Source organism: Vanessa cardui, chromosome 1 (assembly GCF_905220365.1).
Source record: "Vanessa cardui chromosome 1, ilVanCard2.1, whole genome shotgun sequence".
Lineage (NCBI taxonomy): Eukaryota > Metazoa > Arthropoda > Insecta > Lepidoptera > Nymphalidae > Vanessa > Vanessa cardui.
Window position 1 is genome coordinate 3,497,205 of NC_061123.1, and position 16,097 is coordinate 3,513,301.

Here is a 16,097-nt window from a genome sequence, read left to right on the forward strand (position 1 = left end):
TTTTCATAATTCATACATGTTACTGCTTCTATATTGTAAATTGTTTTACTTGCATAACCAATAAATATTAATGAAGTACGAGAGAAAAACGTCCTGTGATCATTAACTATTACTTAATATTAACATCAGCGCCGGCTGATAATGCCGTTATAAGCAGAAATTATGTACGTATTATATATGTCTACATAATATCAGCATAATGAAATTCTTTCACAGCGAATACTTATAGCGTTAACGACTGTTTGTCATTAAATATTGAATTGTTTACACTATGAGTGTTTACGAAGGTTAATCTTCCCAATTACCGCATTCGGATAGTTGAGCGTTGACGAGCCGTATGCAACGCTGCGCGGGCGCCGCGTGCCACACGACTGGCTTCGTTTTGTTCCACTCGGTTCTAGTCCGCCTCGCCGGTCACGCGTGTATTTCTTCCTGACTTTCGGATATTTCTCAGCACGTGGTTCTATTATCAATAAGTCGACCCGACCTTCTTAGAACACGATAATGGGCCGATAACGGCTAATTGCTCCTATTTGTTATCGTGTAACAGATCGCGAGTGCAGTGTCAATCAAGGGTGTGATGGCCGAAAATCGTGCGCTTATACCCGAGCCTGTCACCATGTACACCCAGACGGAAGCATTGAAGGATGTGAAGGACTTATCAAAGAACTTAATGAGTGAAGATTACGAGCGACAATATGCGGGTACGGAAAGGGTTCACCGAAGGCGGCACGGGTGCGTCGTCTTCGGGGTGACAGTGGGGGCTCTGGCGGTTTGGTTACTGGCCCTTACTATTGTTCGGGAGATACAGCTTACTCGTCTCCGAGAGGAGGTTGATGAGCTCACCGCTAATATGATAGCGATGTCGGCAAACGTGATGTCCTTAAACCAGAAACTCGAAAACAACAGGTTATTTAACGAATTCAAAGCTCTGGAAGACACGGTGAGTGTTCATTGTTTACATTCTTCTTACTCAATGTCTCGTGCAAGTTAGAATAGACACATTGACATATTTAAATATGTCATAGATAAAGTGAAAACGTAACATGAAACAAACATGTACATATGTTTACGATATAAATATTATTCTAGGTTTTGGACACGGTGTTTATTTCATTGCTTACAGCGTGACAATTGACAACTTTAAATTCACAACATTAACAGTATTTTTACATGTATAGTGTTAATTGATGATGCTATAAAATGTTGACATTACTGTAGGTACATATTTTTCGTAAAACGTATGGTTAATGTTGAATGAATAATAACAGCTAATTTATTTTCGTCGCTACTTTTTTAGACATTGAAAGTATAAATATTTTAAAACTTAGAGTGATATAAAATAGATAAGTATGTAGGTATTACAAATAGTTAATAGACTAGTATCGATTTCCTTTATTTACATAATCAGTGAAGTAACAACTTGAAGCTTGATAATACATAATAAGTCGGAGCTAGTCCAAGGTTCTACACAGCTGCACGGAGATCATTACATTCAATTGACTCGATCATTGATGATATGATGACAGAATATAAAGCATTCCAATTCATACTCATAAAGTGTGGAATATCTCCGGTCTTTCTTGAAGCTTATATATTTTTACTAATAAAAAAATATATATCATTCATTTATTTGAAGACTATCAAAATATCGATACAAAACTTGAAAAACAGTAATAAAATATGAATGGTGGTTGTATATACAACAATGATTCATTTCGAATTCGTTGGAATTGATCATAAAGTTTTGTAATATCGTGTTGGTTATTTTTGATCAAAACAAAAGCTGAAATGTTTAGCCGAGGTGTGCCAAGTATGAGGATGTTATACAAGTTAAATGTGTAGCTGTAAATTGTTATTTATGCTATTTTAAACGTTTAAACTCAAATAAATCCTACAAAACGGACATATGTACGGTACGCTCGATATTCGTATAATTGTTGTGTTTAATTAACTAATGGGTTTTTCCTTCCTATTTGTTTTATCAAATGTAGATTGGTTTAAATGTTAGGCTTATTTATTTGCACTGATTGTTTTGCGTTCTTATTTCGAAATATATAGATTAAAAAAATATATATTGGAAGGTATTGTTTCTTTTTTATTTTTTTGTATCCAATTATTATCAGAGTTTTTTTCGTAAACGGAAACAGTTTCTTTATTAATTCAATATTGAAATTTCGTCGGGCGACTATTGAGTCACTGATAGTATAAAATTGGTGCCACAATGAATAAATTCTTACAATTTAGCGTAAAAAAAGGCTTGTCCAAAATCGGTGGCGGATGTCCGCGCTACAGTATTTGGAACTGGTTTAGTTTGCAAACCAGTTAGGTTTGTAAATAAAAAATGATGCGTTGCAGTGGACCCTCGTTGCGCAACCGCTATACTTAGTAATCGTTTATATTATTGTTTATAAAATTTAATATAAAATGCTATACAACTTAAATCTTACACGGTAAAAAGTTTTCATTCGACTACAACATTTATTTTCATTATTATATTTTGTCTATATTATTGTAGGAAAATTAAAAGAACTGTAAACCAAAGGCCTGTATCCGTTCCACAGTTGGGCTTAGGCATCCTCTCCTTTTGAGGAGGACGTTTGGAGCATATTTCACTACTCCGCTCCAATGCGGGATAGTATCAAAATAATTTTACATAGGAATATTTTTACGTTGTAATTTAAATAAAACAAATTTATGTATAGAATTATTTGTAAGACATAAATAAGGCTTAGAGATTGATTCCGATTAATATCCATATATCCGATCTTCTACATTTTTGCAATATCAGAAAATATTGGAAAATCGTTAATAATTTGTTTTATATTAATATCCTAAGTTCTTAAATATATTTAATAAATTTTCTTGAAGCGGGAGAAAAGAAACACTACATGTATGAACATAATAATCCTAAAATAGTCAAACAGAATGAATAATCAAAATAAAACATAAATACGACTGTGTATTTAATAGTGAGTTTCATTTTACTTATTTCTAAATGGCAATCCACTCCATTTGAATTAGAAATTCAGAATGGCACTGCAGTGAGACGTTTTCTAAGTGCTTTTAAATATTTGGAATTAATTTAATTTACAATTGTATATTTGAATAATATGAATAGATTACTCAATTCTATACACATCAGTCACCACATCCAGAATGTTACAGCCCGTAAATGTACGACTACAGAAGCGTACTTTTTCTAAAGATGGAACTATCAAAGCACGCAAATAGTCGGTTTTGCTTTCCTGTACTTGGACCTGCGATCATTGGGTATGGTTATTCTTAATAACAGTGATCCATTTGGATCCACACGTTCCATTCATAGGACTATCATAGCCAGTTATGTACGTATATATTTGGGCTTGATCGCGTCATGAATAGTATACGTCAGAATTAAAGATATACTCTTCAAGCATATTAATCACAATTTATAAATAATAGTGTCCGCGCACTTGCACTAAATATTTAGTTTTTGTTAATTATAAATTCTGTTTTAGAAAAAGTTTGTTTTTTTTATTTTAGTAACCAGCGTTCCATTTTTTGAGTTTCAGTCGTGTATAAATGCTTATTGGATGTGAACAGAAATAACTCCTCCGAATATTATAAAATATTTAATTTTGTCATTTTTTTATTATGATTACTAATAAGGAATATATAATTAAGGAATATATAATGATTTAAATGTCCATTAATAAGTATAAAAATAAGATTTCTTAAAAGTAAAGCATAAATAAGATATCTTATCTCACTACAGTAAGGCATCCGAAACCTAATCTGCTTTACCTATATTGATCGGAATATAAATAGGGAAAGGCAAAACAGTAGCGTTTTCTCCTCTGTTCATCCGCCATTTTGTTTTTTTAAGCCGTTGCAGTTGACGAGCATTAGTGTTATATTTAAAAAATAGTGATAAAACAATACATTATTGATCTATACGTATCAATATTCAAATTATACATATGGAACTTATACGTGAAGCATATTTAAATATGCCCCACGTTGATATAAGTACCTACCTTGTGTCGCACCTATTAATAAAATATAAAAATAAAATTTTAACAAAAAGAAAAACCGACTTCAAACAAAACACTATTTTAAAACAAATGAATATGCACGAAAAAGTAATAAAAATAATTGCGTTTTCAACATATTTTTTAGAGTCTTCCTAAGTTAAATGAAATGAAAAATATTAGACTACTTAAAAGTCGATTAACGATTATATCATGTAGTTATAGTTATTGGTATATTTGGAGCCGGTGTCAGCCACGGTGCCCTTGCTCCAACAATCAAAAGAAAGAAGCGATACGAGCCCCTTGATTGATCCAGTATATTATTGTGTAAAAGGTAATTTGTAAAAAACATATTTGTTAAAGTATTCTCGTATTGTTTTTTTGATAGATATACTGTAGGGTTTTATTGGCTGACACCGACTCCAAATATAACAATAATTATAACTACATGATATAATCGTTAATCGACTTTTAAGTAGTCTAATATTTTTCATTTCATTTAACTTAGGAAGACTCTAAAAAATATGTTGAAAACGCAATTATTTTTATTACTTTTTCGTGCATATTCATTTGTTTTAAAATAGTGTTTTGTTTGAAGTCGGTTTTTCTTTTTGTTAAAATTTTATTTATTTTTTGATTTTAAGTGAAGCTGATGTTGACTAATTTTTTTTAATATGGATAGATTAAGCGTTCCGTTTATATGAGTCAGAAACTACTTCGAGGACAATTTCAAAGGAAACTTGCGAATAAAGCAAAAATAGATTTTCGAAAATGCGGCTTTAATACGTCACGCGGCGTAAACTACAAGGATCCCTCGAAAGAGCTGTAATCGAACTCAGCAAAAAAACTTTGAAAAAGACCAACTATATTTCGTACATCATATGACATCACATCATATACACAAAATTTGATTAAAGATAGTAAGAAATTCTACCCCATATCGCACCCTAACTGCGAGCCGTATAGGAGTTCCATCACTACATAGTATAAAACAAAGTCGCTTTCTCTGTCCCTATATCTTTAAATCTACGCAACGGATTTTGATGCGGTTTTTTTTAAAAGACAGTGTGATTCAAGGGGAAGGTTTGTGTATATAATACATGAACAATATAGTAAAGAAACACTAATAATTTTAGAAGTTTGCGATGTGATGTCGTATATAAACATATTCTGTAGTATATTTAGTATCAGTATTGCACCCGTGTGAAGCCGGGGTGGGTAGCTAGTTGATTATAATATTCGACTATGATAATTACATAAACATAACCACATTACGGAAGGTGACTCAAATATCCAAATAACCTATAAATAAAAGATTCGACCGAGTATCGCTAACGTGCTCCTCAGAATTGTTCCGTTCCCTTCCGTTCCGTTACTTTGTCATGGATCCTGTGCTCAGAACCTTACCAAACTTTCACCAAATTACCCTTGAAGTATATATTTTATAATAAAAAAAGAATTATCAAAATTGGTTAACGTGATTTTCATCTATTCACCTATTTGTCGCGCATATACATAATGCAAATTTAAGACTTATGTCGTTTTCACATGGATACCATCGTCGGAAAAAAAAATAAAAAAAATGGGACCCCACGGGAAGCACTACCTTTCAAACAAAAAAAAATTATCAAAATCGGTCCACCCAGTGAAAAGTTATGAGGTAACAAACATAAAAAAAAAAAAAAAAAAAAAAAAAAAATACAGACGAATTGATAACCTCCTCCTTTTGGAAGTCGGTTGAAAAACCATTTATTACACCCCCAGCTATGTAATAATATGTTATATTATTATAATTCGAGTAAAGCGTGAGTAGGAGTCATGTCAACTCAAGGTCAAATTTGTTTAGCATTTCTCCTTCGATCGATATCGAATATAAATTAACTTTTAATTTAGAATTAATGTTCGGATTGATTTTATCACATATCTCACAGTTTTTACAAAATATTATATGTATATTAAATTATTGTAATGCGGAAACTGTTTTATTTACTTTTATCGTAACCTTTATAATATAACACTCTGAGTAAGCAACCAGTATTAATACGTTGGTAATAAATTCTACTTTCAATTGCCGAAATGTATACAAGATATTAAAATATAATAACACGCTCTCAACACATCGTGAGGAATTAATCGGCTATAAAATGAGTTCTCGATTCATTAACTTTTAACAGCTCTTCGTACCGGCTACTTGAATTTGGTTTATTTGTAGCTTTTGTAGATTTTGACTTTGAAACTCTTTCTAAGACATGAACACGTGTAGTAGGACATGTACGTTTATTTAAATATAAAGTGAAATCATATTATACTTATTTGATTTTAAATGTATTTTTGGTTTGATTTTTGACTTACGACTCACGGTAGGAAGTAAGGAACCGAAATATGGCCAATGAGTTATATGCGCATTATATATGCGTTAAGCTAGATTAGCTGAGAACTTCTAAAGTATTAAATACCTGTGTTACTTATGGTATTTGCCTTTTATTACATTTCCTGCTTGATCAGTCGAATGGACGTCATAGAGGTATAAAGGTGGCACAAATAAGTTGTCGAACAGGAATAAATATAGATTTGGTGAGAGTATACAACGTTCGTTGGAAAAACGCCAATGTTTGCAAGACGTTTTGTAAATTCAGCGGTGAGCGCACGTGCTGCGTGTGAACGTAAGGGACTCAGTAAAATTAGTACTTACCGAGATTACATTTAGATCACATTTCAGAACTAAGTTGTACGTCTGACGTAATCTCTCCGTAGATGGGCATAGACGCACCACGAATGTACGTCAAAAGTAAGATATTAGTTAGAAAAGTATATTCATTTATTTATATAAATACGAGTTTAGGGTAACATTTTATCTAGGGAACCGGTCGGTAGATTTAAAGGATAAGAACTCCACCCGGATGTGCAATGTTTATAGAAGTTATTATTGTTTTTCCACGAGATTTTATCGTTTAATAAATATACTAACGACATACTACAAACCAACTGCTCGGCACAATACTGGTCAGGAAAGTTGTATTTCTTGGCTTTTCCCCACTGTAATGTACTGGTACATAAAAACCTTATTTTGAATCACTCTATTGATGGACGCCGTATTAAAATCCGCTGCGTACTTTAAACCTACAGACGACGAGAACCGACTTTGTTTTGTACTATGTAGAGATAAACAATTGGTAAAATGAGCATATAGTATTCTCTTTAGCCAAAGATTATTTTTTAATCCACATATCTTATTTTTTATCAAACAAGTTTTTACTAATCATCTGTGAACATGTAGTAGTTATAAGGAAAAACAAACTTTAACGAAAAACCTTCAATGATCTATCACGTTAATATATATTATAACTAGTCGTTTAATTATATCTAGCAAATAAATAAAAGTGTAAAATTATTTGTATACTATTTGAAGTCATCCTGCTATGTAATAATCTGGGTTCAGTTTTAATAGAATACAGGATAAAAGGAAAATTTTATGTGCCCTCGTATAATTGCATGTTTGCGATGTTTTCGAAACGATACGGCGGATTTTTACGTGTGTAATTACTTTATTGAGCTGTTTTAATGTTCTTAGTATGTAAAGCTATAATATATTATAAAATACTAGCGACCCGACCCGACTTAGCACGTCATAACCGCCAACCGCATTTTTTTATTCGGGTATGAAGTAAGTTTTTATGTTTTTCCAGTTTAAAAAAAAATCTTAAAAATTACAACTTTCAAATCAATACATCAAAGCAGTGTTTTTAGGTAAAAATTGATGGATAAAATAATTGTTTTCATATATTGTAAAAATCGGCTACCTTAAAAATAAAATTATTATGCCTACACGTTTGTACGTTGTTACTTTTACAGTTAATTTCCATCTTTGTTAAAATTTAAACAAAACTTTGCTATTTGTGAAAATTTATAATTATCGCCGCTTTTAATGCAGATAAGTAGACATTACAATGCCAAGGTTATATCTTTTATCTTTCACGTCTTTACAACGTTTAATGTTAGACATTATAGTTGACCTTTCGTCATAAGAGTCACCGCCATATTTATTACCTATTTGAAACAAAAAATAAATAAATAGGAATACTAAAATAATGGTAGGTGTTTTTATTATACTAAATGTTCAAACATTTTGCAATAAAAAAACCGTTTAGACTATCTACAAAATACTTTTATAGTCGTGGAAAACAGTAAAATCGTCACAGATAACATTTGTACAAAGTTATCTGTGACGGTAAATTATGATGGCGCCAAAGATTAAAACTTAATATAATTTTGGCGCCTTGTATCTTGTCGTTATGGTCACTACTAAAATATTTTATGTTTTATGTATTTTTAAAATGTCTTTATTTTTAAATCACTTTAACTCAAATACACAAATGTTAATTTGAAATACAAATGTATTCAAATATTATTTTGGCTTTTAACTATACAAATACAGAAAAACATACGCCAAATAGTCATGTATTTGCCAAACACAAAGATTTATCAGCACTGTTCATATTATTACTACCGTTACTACATATTAGTGAAAATAAATTTGTGCCGTATTTTTGACAGTCTAATATTAAATTCAATTCTAATATTAGGTCTAAAATTTAGGTCTAATATTAAATAAAGATTAATTAGGTATTCATACATATAATTTAGATTTAAAAAGTTTATTAAAAATGCTTGCCACACAATTTTATCTTAATTTCCCTCATGCCATTATGAATGGGCTGAATGAACAATGACCCCCACCATGAATGGGACTGAAAGTTGACATGAAATTTGTTAATAGCGCTATTTCCGAAGATAGCTGGTGCTATCAAATATTTTTTCCGTAATGATATATCACATCAAATTAAAAAAATATATACAAATAAGTGTAATAGACCTATGCAGTAGCATAATACTCCATAATAATGATTTATCCACTGCAAAATTCATCAATTCGCAAAAAGATATATATTTGCAAGAGTTGCTATGTTATAACGGTCATAGTACCACCATATATTTACCTCAACATGACGATATGACATTAAGACGATGGTGGGAAATTGTTATATTCATAGAGCAGGACCATCCGGTATGACGCCAATTAGGGGAAGCCTATATTCAGCTGAACTGATGCTGGAAGCTGGTGACCTTTAAAATTTGTATGAGGGTTCGACAAGATTTCACGTCCGTAATGGAATAGCAACTCTGACACAACCGGAAAAAGTTCAGTCGCAGGACCAATGGTTTTACGTGCTTTATGAGGTACGACAGTGAAAACCGTTTAAACGTCTAGACTCCAGGGACTGAGACAGGGAGAGTATTAAGAATTTTCGACGGCACACCCAAAATATCATTTTTATCAGAAACCCAACACGCAGTACATTTTTTATACTCATGCATAAATAATGTACATGTACAGTTTAGTGTTGAAAAACACACGTGAAGAAGTTACTTGTAATAAAATATTTCGAGCAAAAATTTATGCCATTCGAATTATATATATCATCGGAATTCTATTTTGGCATGTTTCTGGTCAATATTTTTTTCAAGGATAAAAATATTGACTATTAGTGTTCTATATAAAAAAAGGTATTTTTATTATTTCATGTATATTTTCGTAAACGTATCATATTTGTGTTTGTAAAAATTGTATCCGTTTTTACCTATCCCACTGTTGACTATGTTGTTATGCTCAGATAAGCCCGCACATGTCTTTGTAATCTAAAAATAAAATCTTCCGACATAATAAACGGTTTTTTGGCACTGTCGGGGCACGAGAATCTTTAAATATTTGAATTCCGAAAGCGGATTTATTTAAGAATATTACTTAACAAACTTTTCTTTATAACTAGTAAGACAGATGTTTTTTGACTCCATGATACGTTGACACAAATTATGTCATTGCAAGAAATACTTGTAACATCGAATTAAAAAGTTCATGACCTATGATTGCGATCACAGGAGGTACTGTTGGTCCATACAGGCCGACAATCGAGTTAGCAGAGAGGATTACCCACATAAATCTAATTAAAGTGACCACTGGCCGCCCGCATGACAAATATTAAACTAACGCCCACATAATGCCTACGAAACCATTGTTAGCTTTTGGATCAATGAATCACACTATAACGAATTTATTTAAATTGACGTAAATGTACATATTTGTCATCAAATACTGTCCAAGCAGCGCAGAAATATGCTCAAAATCGTTTGGTTTATTTGCTGTGATAGTTCAACAATTACAAATTAAATACGTTAATGTTTTAATAAAAAACAACATTTTTAATTATGTTGATATGGAAATAGTAATAATGAAATGCAATAATAAAATTTCAATTGTTTACGTTTATATAAATACTAAATTTCTGAAGCATTAGACATTGGATCATGATGCTAATGAATCAGAAAACCGCAACTACAATATTCGTATGTTAAGTACATCAAAATTAAATTAAGAATTCAAGCTACAATGAAAAAGTTATAAGTATTATAATATGTATTATGTACCTACTGTAAGCAACATTAACTTTAATGTAAATATTTTTACTATTGAATAAATAATTATCTATAGATATTTGATTTCGATGATATTTCAAAAGGAGTAAACATATATTCTATTTTTTTATTTAAATATTATAAATGAAAATCTTTATCGTCGGCAGATCCTTGTTAAATACGACATAGTTGCACGTAAGCGTCCGTTGATAAGATCTCTTGACGCCCGAAGGCCGGCACAGACAGACTATCCGCCATCTTTGTTTTATTGCCATCAAAATGCTGGATTCACACAGGAAGTGTAAGCTTTAACGAAGCTTTATTTTTCTAAGATAAATATTTATTAAATTTTATCGATTTTCTTAAAAAATATTTTACTGTATTACGTTTCTATATATACACTTATACATATATTTACCTCTGATTATAACTTTACGTAAAATGATATCAAAAAATCTCGAAGTAATTTATTTCATAACTAAATATTAAACAATTACTACTTAATTATAAAATATAATTCCACCAACCCGCATTGGAACAGCGTGGTGGAATATGTTCCAAAAATCTTCTCCTCAAAGGGAGAGGAGGCCTTTAGCCCAGCAGTGGGAATTTACAGGCTGTTGTGTTGTGTGTTGTATAAAATATAATATTAGTAATATATATTAGTAAAAGTGCTTGATTAAATATTATAATAAAATACAATCATTATTGAATTTCTACTTAATCTAAAAAAGAAAAAGATCTACTTACTTAAGAATATATAGTGCCTTTCTCAATAGCGATTTCTGCAGTCTCATCACTCAGAAAGCGGTAAAAATCAAAAATAATTCCAACTTTATATGTTATAAGAATATTGCAAACTTATGTATAATTCATATATAAAGTGATTTAAGTTGTACAAGTTCTTAGTGCTTTGAAGTAATGAATGGCGCCCGAGTTTCCCTAGTTGTATCGATCTCGACCCTCCCACGTTAGGCACTTCCATCTACACTCCTCCCACATTTCCTTTTGAAATCAGTTATAGTCATATCGAATACATTTTAACGTCATATTAAAAGTATAAATGTTTTAAAGCTGATGACGTCAGTTACAAAATATTAAGAAAATATAAAAGAACTTATTTAATGTCAAACTAATATCCCGAACATTTTAACTTGATTGGTTATATAAATTAATGTTTTTAATATCCCTTTTCTTAGAACTGAATCACCAACATTATTTAAAAATAAACTTCCTCAGGGAGGAAATAAGACCCGGCAGCAGGTAGGACTATTTATACATAGAGTCACGTCCGTTCAGAATAATTAATATGCTATTTGCGCTTTAGCAGACATCAATATTAATATTTCATACACATCATAAATTAATTGTCTATTTATTGGTCATTTCAAATATAATTATAAGTTGTAACCTATTCATTATTCGATGTAAGAAATAATTCTTGTAATGCAATGTTGAATTAAAAATCTTAGCGTTCTGTTGCAGTGCAATTCAAAATGTCTACAAAAAGTTGCCTCCATTTATAATTATCATTACTTCAGTTTTAACTTTTCAATTTCATAATAATCTTTTTTTTATATTGCGGAGGCAGATTTGAGTGATGATAAATACGGCCATTAAGTACCAATAATAAATGATGAATGAACCTCTTAAGACTATTTAACATGAACATAATTTGTGTTACAGAGCAAAGCTTATCTTTACAGAATATTTTTTTCTGTTAAGAGGTTGACTGAAAAGAATATATATATAGAATGTTTGTGTAGGTATACTTGTGTAGGTGTAGTGAAATAAAAAATAATACATATAAAACTTTTAATCATTCAAATAAATACACGATAAATATTAAATACATGTGCCCATTTATATTAGGGATATTAAAAACGGGATATATTATTATATTGAGAAACTCAAAAAATACTGCTTTATTGATATAATCTACTGGCAAACGGAAGTGGGAATTCTCACGCGAACGATCCCATACAAAACTCTACTAATATCTAAAGTAACTACGGCGATTGTATATCAATTTGTTTGTTCTAAATATAGAGATCTGAGTTCATAGAATTAATTAGTAAATGAATGTACTATTCTCATTAAATAATCAGACCCGTTAGATCAATTGCTTCTAGAGAACATGTGTTCCTATCTTGAATCGTCTTTAAGAAACTATGACGGAATATATCTAACCAGTTATATATTCTTGTAACTAATTAATTCCAATTTTTAAAGTATTTATTTGTTTTTGTTTATTGTTGAATTAGAAGAAAATATGTAGAAGTACATTAACACTTTATATATATTTTATTGGGACACATGATGCTATGATGATTAGAATAAATATATGAATATTGCATATTCATAATTAAATATATATAATATAAATTAAATATATAATTGTTACAATAGTTACATTGACTCGACAATATATTTTCCTTGAATTATTTCATAACTTATTTAACAAAGGAATACTTGTATTGGTAAAATAGAACTACAATGTTGAATATATTTAACACTTGATACTATTTTTATCGTTGATCTACTTGTACGACTTTAAATTTAAATTAGGTATAATGAAGATATTAATGAATCGATTACATTTTTATTAAAATGTTCGCGCCCACTATTCAATTACTTTCTATATAACTTCCTTTCTATAAATATACAATTTCTCAACATAATATATAGCAGAATCAGTTAATCAGATATTTAAGCGATACCAGTGTTGGTAAATAATATATAAACCATGTAGTTGTATCGAATAAATCTGAAAGAATAGCAAAACAAAGCCGACCACAGTGATAATGCTGTAAAGCTTCTGTCTTACCTGTGTAACTGATCGAGATAACTACGAGAAATATAATAAACATACGCTTAGCGGTACAGATGTGTGAGCCTTTATAAATAAAGATAGGTATTATAACCCTCCTTGAGTGCCTTAATGCCCGTTGATTTGTGATTGGCATGGTCGTTAGTTACAACAAAAGAAATGGTTTAACAAATTTGATTCTATAAATGTATTTCTTCCACATGCTTTAAATTATAAGGGCACATGAGTCATGACCCTTTTTATAAAATAAGGTAAGCGTGTTTATTCCATCACGCTATATTATTACGGGTTCGTGGATATACATAATAAGTTTCACAAAGTATTCTTCACAGTCAATCACGAGATGATATCTAAATATAAAAGCGCTTGACAGGTTAATTAAATATTTGTATGTGAACTCGTGACCTACAATTAAGATACTTACGCGAGGTCTCATTGAGCTGTCTTTATTCTAAATATTTATGAAATAACTAAACAACATGTCGTAATAAACGCTACATATATAACATAATCTTTTGAATAACGATAAAGTTATACGTCTTAAAATCTTTTACGATACTGTTTCAATTTACCTTTTGATAATACAAGCAACGAGCAAACTACTGCTTTATAAACTAAAGTAGCTTCCGCTATACTGTACGGCGTAGATCATTATTAATCAATCAATCTTTAATTGATGGTGGCCATAAATTAATCCGTACTTACGTTTTTTTTTTAGTAGTGGTAATAACTAATTACATTTTAATAATAGGTAACACGTTTGACAATACATTAGTATTTTTTAATAAACGCTCCTGAAGAACACGGTTGGCATTTGAAGGATCATGTTCAAGCTTAAAAGCCTTATCGTCTTGACGTTTGCTCCTGAATAAACACGCAATATAATACACGTGATGGTATTGTTTGAGTGGCGTATTGTGTTACAGTGCCCGTTAGGTCGGGTCGCCTACGTTAAGTCTAGTCGGATTACGTTATCTATGTAAATGTTTTTCGTTATTTATTATAAAGATCTTTATCTGGTTTCTTTAGGCTACCTGTGCTTTCAATCAACGTTATAGCGTATTATTATTGGTAATACCTAAAGGTTTACTGTGCTTTTGAAACTTTGACATAATATGCCATTCAATGCATTCAACATTATATTCGTATTTTAAAAGCTGTTATACTTTTTTCTTATTTTTCCATACAGCTCAACACTGTGAGGATCTCAAAACAGTGTATACGTGCATATATTTATTGTTAGATATAAAATATATTGATATCGTTACATTTTAAGTATATATTTTAAGTTTGGTTGTATATTGTATTATATCCAATATGGAATGTAATCATAAAGTGCTAGAAAACAAAGGGTTCGTTTTGTTTAGGAATTTCATACCAAAAAAAGTTTTAGAAACTTACAATGTTGAAAATATAGGCATCCTCGTTTTACCTATAAGAACCTCTTAAGATTCGTCATGAAGACCTAACTAAAAAATGGTTTTAATCGATTAAAAAAGTCCAAAAAGCCATGGAAAATTGTATTTTTATTTCAAACTTGAATTGAACAACTACATGACAAGTATTACAATAAAAATACATAAATTGTCTCTGATAATCTAAGCTTAAGATTAAATTAAATTTGTTTGACAATAAAAGTTTTTGTGCTCAGTGAGGTAAAAAATTAAGTACCGGATTTCCTTTATAAAATATTAATTGTACTTCAAGGTTGATAACTTGAACTTTCAATATCCGTTTTTGACGTTAATTTTTGCCAATAATAATTAAAGTATGAATAGTGCTGATTACTTTTATCTTAATATTTGATAGCCGATATAATTCCATAATCCGTTTTTTGGCAATAATATAATACGTAATGCTGCTTCTACCGAACTTAAGACAAAGGACAGCCCTTGTCTCAAGGTCGGTAGGAATAAAATAGTTTAACATAATTTTAGTGAAATATAAAAAAAAATATTTTTTTTTTAATTTAACATAATCAAATAAACTTTATACGAGCAGATATTTACAGGAATTTTAGAATCAATTACCAAGATTAAATGTAATGTAAGGCTATCAACAATATATACCTATATTTAGTCGAGATAATCTCTTTATCTCCCATTAATCAAACTTTCCCATTAATCAAATTATACATGTCAAATATATGTACAATTAATTCTACATAACCTGCACTGACATTTATAAAAAAATATTAATCTTTTGAATGACTATACAGTTATACGTCTTAGAATCTTTTACGATACTGTTTCAAGCTACCTTTTGATAATACAAGCATCATTATTAATGAATCAATCTTTAATTGATGGTGGCCATAAATTAATCCGTAATTACGTTTTTTTTAGTAAGTGGTAATAATTAATTACATTTTAATATTAGGTAACAGGTTTGGTAACATACTTTATAAAAATAACAAAAGTGACAGAGGTGAAGCTTGTAAATTTCAGTATTCTGGAAAAGTCTTTTTTTCTCTTGAGGAGGAGTTATAAATCCACGTCCATGAAAATTTAGTGTTGTTTTTTTTTTAATTTTAAAAGATAGGCGGACAGGTAAATGCGCCTGATAATGAGTGGTTGTCACCCATAGACATCGGCGCTACCAATGGTCTACAATGTTGAATATATAGGCACCTTCGTTTTACCTGAACCATCAACCCTTTAAGATTTGTCACGAAGACCTAACCAAAAAATGGTTTTAATAGATTAAAAAAATCCAACATTGCCAACTAAGACATTATAGCCCTTGTGCCTGTAGTTACACGAGAAGTTATGTGGATACCGCCA

General features: G+C 30.5%; 1 protein-coding gene across 1 annotated transcript in view; it reads left to right on the plus strand.

Annotated features, from left to right (window-relative positions):
- The first annotated feature begins 335 nt into the window (after positions 1-335).
- Positions 336-16,097, plus strand: part of LOC124529716 (protein eiger-like) — a 40,247-nt gene continuing 24,485 nt past the window's right edge. Inside the window, exon 1 of the mRNA XM_047103598.1 lies at positions 336-943. Coding sequence (XP_046959554.1) covers positions 581-943 — 363 coding nt within the window. The 5' untranslated portion in view covers positions 336-580. The remainder of the gene's footprint in view (positions 944-16,097) is intronic.